We start from the raw sequence: 9,162 nt of genomic DNA, 5'->3' as shown, positions 1-9,162 counted from the left end.
CCTGAAATGTTACATTCGGAGCTAATCATTTTCAGTCTTACTTGGGAATAAATCATATTAAACTCAATGGGGCTTAATGCTGAGTAAATATACATATTCTTGGGCTGTATAAATTGTATTGCCAGAAGGATATAGAGAAACTGGGTTTCCTTCAGAGGAGGAATAGAGGGAATTATTCATTATGGGATAAGATTAAAGTAATTCAATTGTAAATAGTTCAGATATTAAGAGAAAGGCTGTACAATAATCCTTTGGAGACCCAACCAACTCAATGTAATATAAAACCCCAGAAAGGTCATAACACACATGATAAAGTCCTAATGATATGAATGAAATAAAAATTTTATAGAACAAAAGAGGATTGACAAGCACACACAAAGGAAGTACATACAGAATGAAGGAAGGAGAAAGAAGGCAGATAAATACATTTTAGGATATGTTGCCATTTTCTTTGAAACAATGAATTCTAGAATCTTAGCACATGATACAGTCAAACTTGAGCTCCTTTTAAGCCCTGTTGATTTAACTGAAGGGGTTAAGCCTACATTTGAGTCTCTCGATGCAGTAAATGATGCCTCCCTTGGCCTAGATTCTACCCTCAGCTTTTAGAATGGAAGAATTCGTTCATTTCTAATAAGTATTCAAAGTCCGCAAAATAATGTTCAGCCAGCTGCGTATGGCCTGTAGCTTTCCTGATGACCACAGCTGATATAGATATTTCCAGATAGATCATATTTTTTGAGTCATCTATTCTGGTCACTGGGATCTATCAGATAGTTCTCACTTTCTATTTTGCCATTGTGAAAAGCAGGGCTCATTTCAAGGGGGAATATGCAGGAACGCAGTTCCAGCGGTTTCCCAAAGAGGTCACATGTCAGGTGGCCCTGCCCACCTGACTCTTGGCCATTTTGGGCCCATTTCAGCCTGGGTTGGGGCCAAAACAGCCTGGATCGGGCCTCTGACAGGTGGTGGATTACTCTCCCACTCAACAGTGGCCCGATCCTAACCATTTTGGGCCCCTTTTCGGCCATTTTCAGCCTCCTTTTGCCATTTTGAGCCCAATTTTGGCCCTTAATGGCCAAGATTGGGTCCAAAAGAGCCAGGATAGGTGATGTCAGGGGGTGTGGCATATGCAAATCAGTTTTGCTAATGACACACTTCCGGTAATGGCAAGGGGTGCAGCATATGCTAATGAGTTATGCTAATGAGTCCCCCAGCTCTTTTTCTACAAAATGACCCCTGGTGAAAAGCATATTGGATTTTCTAGATTGTTAGAGTGCTTCAACATGTACATGTGAAAAACAAGCAAAACTAGAGTCCTCCTTCACGTGAGGCTACTAACTAGACTGGCACTAGAATTTAATTATAGGTGTATGCCTTTCTTACCCTTCCTTCTCTCTTCCAGTGCAGTTTTAAAACATTAGCATCCTTCCCATTTTGTGGTGCAGAAGTACCAAAACTGACCAGAAGTTCAGATTTAAGATTTGAAGCATCATCAGCAAAGCAACACAGAGGCCAGCTGTCACCTTGTTTGTTAGATATTTACATATTTGACATGCTTAAAACACATTCCTGGAACCCAATGAGAGAAGAGGTTTCTGTAGCTCACTGCACCTCTCTCTCTCTTTCAAACAAGGAAGCACATCTGAAACAACAACAACGAGGGGTGAGATTAAAAAGTAAAAACAGCAACCCATTGTACACAAGAACACATTTTACTCAATAAAAACAAGGTCTGGATAACTGCAAGCAATAGGGACTCAGGAGATAAAACAGCCACCAAACATCCCTTGTAGCACAAGCAAGGCAAACTCAAGACATTTTGGCAAGAAAGGGAGAAAATCCACATGTTGCTCCATGGGAATAACACATAAATTAAATCATTTGCTGCCTCCACACCTGCCAGAGGAGGCATCAGCCTCAGGGACAGCCCTGAGCGAAAGGAACAATTCATCTCTATTCTTTTTTTTAAATACAAGGAAGCACAGACAAGATTTATGGAAACACGATTTGAAAACAGAATGCCACAGTACTGTATAGTCTTTTAAAAAGCACCGTTAAGATTGTTTTAAGCTTATCGTTGCAAAAGCTGTCACACGTATCTTAAAGGTATAAAAACTGAAAAAAGGAATAAAAACATTTCCAGTGAAGCCAGCTGGTATAAGGACCAGCAACTTGTGGTGTTCCCAGAAAATAGCCCTGGCATACTAGACATGAAGAACATAATGTTAGGAGGGGGAAAGGTGTGTGATCAGAGATGGACGGCAAGATTCTAGCCTCCCATGTACAAATCTTCCCAGAAAACCACATGTCTATTTGACAACTGAGTTTTTAACAAATTCAGAGTAGCTTGAGAGCCACTGCTGCTTATCCCAATTTAGGCTCTGTTAGGTTTCACAGGAGTTTTTTTGCCAAATGTTTCAAAACCCTGCAAAACCTGTTTGACTAAAGGGGACCCTGGGACAAAAAAAATGTTTGTGACCACCATAGGAAAATATGCCTCTCTCATACCACGTTTAGTTTGAAAACTATTGCCTGTCTTGAGCCTGAGCCAAGTTCTGCAGAATGGTCTTAGGAACTAATCCCTTTCTAATGAGGCTGACTGAAAGGTCAGCCAGACGAATTCTCAGACCTTTTGCAACTTAAGCTTCTATGATTCTATCATTCCATGGAGAACTGGAAGAGTGAGAAATGCAATGTAATAAAAATAAGCTTTGCAATAATTCTTTTGAGTAATAACACCCAGGATGCAGTGGGACTAATAAGCCATTTATATGAACTTTCTTTCCAACAGGAGGTTTAGAAATAGGATTGAAAAGGAGGCCCTCTCTGCTACAAAGTGTGAGATTTACCCACAAACACTGCTTGATGAAACAGCAATTTTCAGAAAGGAGGGAGACAGAGGAAATGGCAACTGAATTATACTGCATATAATTACAGTGTCATTACCTGTATTTTTAGTAAACAACTTTTTCCTAAGCACAATCACTGCTTTTCTGCCTGTAAACTCCAGACATCTGATCACAGTCTCTCACATTAAAGGCTGAAGCATCATCAGCAAAACAACACAGAGTTCAGCGGGCACTTTGTTTGCTAGGTACAGATTTGAAATGCTTAAAGCCTATTCCTGAAACCGTTATTCCCAGGTAACTTTCTCTTAGATCGATGTGGTTTATGTCCAAGTTAGTGAATATGAGATTGCAGCTTTGTGTCTTCTTCGATACCCTTTCAAAAGTCCATTTCATCAAGATCAGCGATGTTTAATTCTAATAAATGTCAGTCAATTTACTGCCAGAAATATTGCTGGACATGATCCAATGAGTGTGAAATTTCCAAGAGATCAGCAATATTTTAGAATGTTAAATTACTACTACAGGACCAAGCATGACCTTTCTGCTCTTCCTCCTTGGTGTGGCTGAAAGAGACAGTAGAGAGGATTCGGGAGTAAAGCTCACATCGAGTATATCTCTGTGCAAAGGAGAGAAAATATCTGTTGCTAGGCTTAACAACTGGCCTGGAGAAAAATGTCCTGTTGTTTAATAGAAACTTAATGAGATGTTATTTACTAGGTGATGTTAGTTACCTTCATGCCATGGAAAGCTTCAACTGCCAATTGCCACACATTTAAGCCTTTATTAAAGGAAAAGCAAGTTTTACTCCAGGCCAGTCTGCAACCTTATCTGTAGCTACTAGGACACCTATGGGAGGCAGTGGATGTGTTTCTGCCCCAATTATCCTATCTATAGATCTTTTCCCCCTTTGTAAGAAACCTCTATTGTGCTCATCATTACATGTAAACTCCTCTGGGTGATTGCTCTTCATTGTAGCTCTCCTTCATCATCTCCTCACACAAATTCAGCTACGATCAATACAAAGACATCCATGATCTTTTTCCTCCTCCATGTTTCTAGCTGCCCTCCATCTATTTATTCACCCATTTCTTTCATCAGGAAAAGGCCCTTATCTACTTCTTTAGCAAAGCTGGTGTAGTATAATGGTTCCCATCTGGGAAATCCAAGTGTGAATCCCCACTCTCCCATAGAAGCTGGCGGAGTGGCCCATCGGTATCTCATAATCTATCCCATCTCACAGGATTGTTGTTGTGAGGATAAAACAAAGGAAGGGAGAATGATGCTATAAGCTGCTTTTGGTGCCCAATGGGGAAAAGCAAGGTATAAATATCTCAGTGCCCTGACTTGGATAGTCCAGACAAGCCAGATTTCAAAAACTAAACAAGGTCAGCCTTAGTTAGTAATTGGATGGGAGACCTCCAAAGAGGAGCTGGGTTGCAGAGGCAGGCAATGGCAAACCACCTCTGTTAGTCTCTTGTCTTGAAAACCCCAGCAGGTGTTGCCATAAGTCAGCTATGACTTAATAGCACTTTCCACCAACAAATATTTCAATAAATAGATTTTCTTCTGAAATGCCCAGAACAGGATCCATGGCTCAGTAGTAGCATACACGCTTTATATGCAGAAGGCCTGCGGGTTTACACTCAGCAAGAAAAGCAAACTGTAAGTACAGTAAGTAAATCTTGATGTTTCTACTTAAACAGGTCTGAGGTAGAAGGAGTTGGGGAAAAGCTTTCCTGTCTATAAAGCTACCAGCAGTCAGAGCAGCCGATACTGAACTAGATGGCCAAGTTCTCTGACTTAGGATAAGGCAGTTCATATGTTCCTAACTTTCTTTATTTCCATTTGACCTTTTTTCTGTCTTGTCCTGTCCATCTAATCACTATTCTTCTGTGCAAAGCCATGGCACTTCTCTGTCCTCATAGAACCTAGCACATTATGTTCATTAAATTTTGTTTTTATTTATTTATATATTTGCTTTATATCCTGCCTTTCTCCCCAATGGGGATCCAAAGTGGTTTATATTGTTCTCCTCACCTCCATTTTATCTTCACAACAACCCTGCAAGGAGGGTTAGGCTGAGAGTGTGTATCTCCTCCAAGGTCACCCAGCCACATTCCATGGCTGAGTGGAGAATGGCTGTAATGAAGAAGAAAAAATGTGTCCTTAACTGCTTCCTTCTGCATAATAAGAATTTTTAACATATAGGAAATTTAGTTCTATTTCCTTTATGCCTAATTTTTAGAAAGACCCTTGATTTCTACAGCAGCATGCGTCAGCCTTTTGGAAATTTGATTTAAGATTTTCTGCAGCCATTGCTGTACGAACAGGGTGTAACTGGTACTATTAAACTGAAGCATCATTTGACAGTTGACATTTTTACTGACAAGTTATGGGTAGTTTGACTGTACTGATGAAAGCTCACTGGAGACTGCCTGTTCTCCACAAACATTCATCTCATGAGGATGGGATCATGACTGTCATACTGAGAGGAATGTATCTTCCATTTTTAATAGCTGCCATGGACAGTTAAGTTAAAGTTCTCCCATATGATGAGGAGTTCTGTGATGTGTCAGACACTGGGTTGTTTTTAGTTTTTCCAAAATCTTCTTCGTCTACCACCCCGGATTGATCAGAGAAGGCAGTGTCTTCTAACTTAAGAGGCCATGCCTCAGGAACAACTCCTTCGGCTTCTTTCAGCACCAGGCCCTGGTAACACCTGATATTTTCCTCATGGAGTTGGGTTACCTCAGTGTTCCCTCCATAGAACCCCCCCATATGGTTGACTAAACCATTGGCCACATTGGCCACATGAACCTTGTTACCATCTTGCTTCTTTCTGTTCCTGTCTTGGATGAGAAGACATGTGAAGACCTGCTTGAATCGCTTACGGAAATGCTTGGAGATAAGCGCATAGACAATCGGGTTGAGGCAAGAATTAGCATAGGACAGGCAGTGGGAAGCCAGGCGACAAACATAGGTGGCTCGGTTGAAAGGAAAAGAGCCAAACCAAAAGCACAAGATGACCAAGTGGTGAGGCAGCCAGCACAGGCAGAAGAGAACAGCCACAGCAACAATCATCTTGGTGACCCTGCGCTTGGCTTTCCGGGACTCTGAGATTCTCTCAATGGGGTCTACAGAGGTCCACAAGAACTTAATGGTCCTAGCATAAGCCAGGCTGACAACAAATACAGGGAGGACATAGCCAAATACAAAGGTGAGGATATCCAAGATCTTCCGGCGTTGGTCCTCCCAAATAGGGATGCAGATTGGCATCTCCTGATAGTGGACTATTTGGTAGTAGCTGAGATAGGGTCCTGCAAAAAGCAGCGATAGTGTCCAAATGAGTACAATGGCAAGAGCTGCGTTGCGAGACGTACGGAGGTCCCTGGATTTCAGTGGGTATCGAATAGCCAGATACCTAAAGGAGGAGATAATGAATTATTGCTGTTGACTCCACATTGTTCTTTTCTTCCTTCATTGCCTCACACCATTAATACCACCACCCCACTTATCCAGGTTCTTCACTGACTCCACTTAAAGTGTCATGAATATCTCCAGTGTAACCCAATAGTTGGACCTGCAACAATGTATGGAATGCAGACATGATGTGCTGGATCCAGATTACATTTTCCAGTGGCAGAATGGAATTTTCCTGCCTCTCCCTTCCCACTTCAGCCCACTGATCTCCAAGAAATGCTGCTCTTGGGGGACAGGGGACCCTGATGAATATCATGAAGAGGGTTTACACCCTTAGAGGCAAATCAGCAGCAATTGCCAATTTAGTCTGGATCCAACTGAATATGTTCTAGCTGCATAATTCCCACAGAATTTGGTGTGCAATTTGCTAGGTTTTTCTTTCGATATAGAGAGAACGTAGATTGAGCTCTGAAACCTATAGGCCTAAGGGATGCTAAAAACAATGCGTATTTCTGACAGGAACTTTTTCTGTGTGAGGGAACAAAAAGCACTAAGTAGGATGAGGTTGCTAAGTGAAGTGTTGAGGCCTGCCAGGGAGGAGGAAATATGAAAAAGATAAAGACATAAAAACAGAGTAAGTATTAGAGGAGAAAGTAAGAAATACTCTGTATGGTACATGAAATGGGCAGAGAGGATGGGTTAAAAGTAGAGGGCAATGAATTACTGTGGATCAGTTCTAAGAGTATTAGTTTGATAGTATTGGTGGAAACAGTACGTGTAGTGGTTAGAGTGCTGGACTAAGCTTATTGGGTGACCTTGGGCCAGTCACTCTTTCTGTGCCTCATCTATCTCATAAGGCTGTTGTGAGGATGAAACAAAGGAGGGGAGAATGATGTACACTACCTTGAGGTCCTTGGAAGAAGGACGGAATAAACATATACTAACTAACAATATACAATGTTCTTATCCCAATCCATACATGCACAGATACAATCACTTAAATAATCTGGATACCCGGAAGAGCTTCTCTTCCTGCATCCTTCCAAGAAGGAAGTAGCAGTCCTACATAGATCATGTCTATTGATTTGTGGGGCAAAGAATTGGTCTTCCCAGAGAGATGCTCACATTTACCTGTCCACAGAGACAGCTGCCAGGGTGAAACTGCTGGCATACATGGTGAGGTAGATGAGGAAGTGCACTGCCTTGCAAGCAAAGGCACCAAAGAGCCATCCATCCAGGGTGTAGATAGTGGCCTGGAAGGGCACACAGAAGATGATGAAGCATAGGTCTGCCACAGCCAGGTTGAGGATGAACAGGTTGGTAGTGTTGTATTTCACTTGCCCATTACGTAGCAACACGACCAATACCAAGCCATTCCCTATTGTACCCAGGAGGAAGATGAGGGAGAAGACCACTGGCACAATAATGCCTGCAGTTCGTGCTTCCACGCTGTCTGCTGATGCATTCCAGCTGTCTGGCATCTCCCCATCTGAGAAAGGGCCTGGCAAGATAGAGAGAAAGATATCAAAATAGCAGCCACAGAGATGAAAGTGATGTAGTGTTTTCAACCTACATCCATATGCAATGGCCATGATCCCAAAAGGCAGAAAAATGACTGATTGTTCCAGTTTAGCAAACAGAACCAATGTTCCCTGTGTTTCCTCCCCCCTAGAACCTATGATTCTAGTCAGAATCCTGTTCCCTTGCATACGCAACCTGTGACTCTAGCCAGCATTGGTTGTATTGCGAGCATCAGCATGTGTGCTGCATAGGGATTTTCTGGGATTCAAAGCAACTGCTGCTGAAAGAAAAACCAATTTAATAAAAAGAAGAGTGTACACCAGGTTCCCTATCACCAGCTCACAGTACTAACCTTCCAAACTGATTGTAAAACTCATGAGGGTTGAAAACATGGCTTGGGGCTATTTCACTGAGTGGGAAGGGGGGCAGAAAAGAGCTGCCAATGGAATACCAGTATTTGTTTTGCGCTGTACATGCCTCTGCAATACACAATTGGACACCATGCATACAGATGACACTGTGTATGTGTCATATTTGGGGGTGCTGCTGAGGCTTTGATTGATTCATACCCAAATCCCACAAATAGAGCTGCCATTTTTTTTTTCATCAGCCCTGTGTTTTTAATGGGAGCCAGAAATTGTAGTTAAGCAAATGTTTGCTTGCATGTTTATAAGTGGTAGGGAAGGCTTTGTTAAACTCAATGGTTTCTATCTGGTGGGCTGCTGCAGGTATGAGCAGAGAGGTAAAATGGGGCAGGTCTACCTTTGAAAGATAAAGTGCATCTTTCGTCTGGATGGTAGTAAGCAGGGCTTTTTTTCAGTGGGAACGCGGTGGAACAGAGTTCCAGAACCTCTTGAAAATGGTCACATGGCTGGTGGCCCCGCCCCCTGATCTCCAGACAGAGGGGAGCTTAGATTGCCCTCCACGCTGCTCCAGTGGCACGGAGGGCAATCTAAACTCCCCTCTGTCTGGAGATCAGGGGGCGGGGCCACCAGCCATGTGACCATTTTCTCTGAGGGCAACCCACTGAGTTCCACCACCTCTTTTCCCAGAAAAAAAGCCCTGGTAGTAGGGGCTTCAGAATCTGACACCTCCGCTATGCCCAGTAGATGGCAAAGTGCAGTGATACCTGGTACTCAACTATATGGGTTTGAATTGGGATATTTTGATTGATGACCCTGTAGTCCCTTTCCCAGCGCTACTGACTTCTGGGGTTTTCCACACAATCAACTTATCCTTGATTTTCTTAGCAGTTGATCCACAAGCGCTGGAATCAGTCTGGATACATTTTTTTCCTCGTGTCTGCTGTCCCTCTGCATTTTAATGGTTGTGGGGTGGTTTATTTCTTCCTCACGTTCTCTAAATAATC

The 9,162-nt window shown here is 42.5% G+C and overlaps 1 protein-coding gene across 1 annotated transcript; it reads right to left on the bottom strand.

Annotated features, from left to right (window-relative positions):
- Window positions 1-5,386: 5,386 nt before the first annotated feature.
- On the bottom strand, window positions 5,387-7,753 carry GALR3 (galanin receptor 3). The gene is given in 3 exon segments (XM_054989197.1): window positions 5,387-5,420; window positions 5,422-6,273; window positions 7,404-7,753. Coding segments are annotated over 3 exon segments (1,236 nt in total).
- Between the last annotated feature and the right edge of the window lie 1,409 nt (window positions 7,754-9,162).

Source organism: Eublepharis macularius, chromosome 9 (genome assembly GCF_028583425.1).
Source record: "Eublepharis macularius isolate TG4126 chromosome 9, MPM_Emac_v1.0, whole genome shotgun sequence".
NCBI classification, from domain to species: domain Eukaryota; kingdom Metazoa; phylum Chordata; class Lepidosauria; order Squamata; family Eublepharidae; genus Eublepharis; species Eublepharis macularius.
The sequence above is the reverse complement of the archived record's forward strand: the minus strand, read 5'-3'. Positions and strand labels throughout refer to the sequence as shown.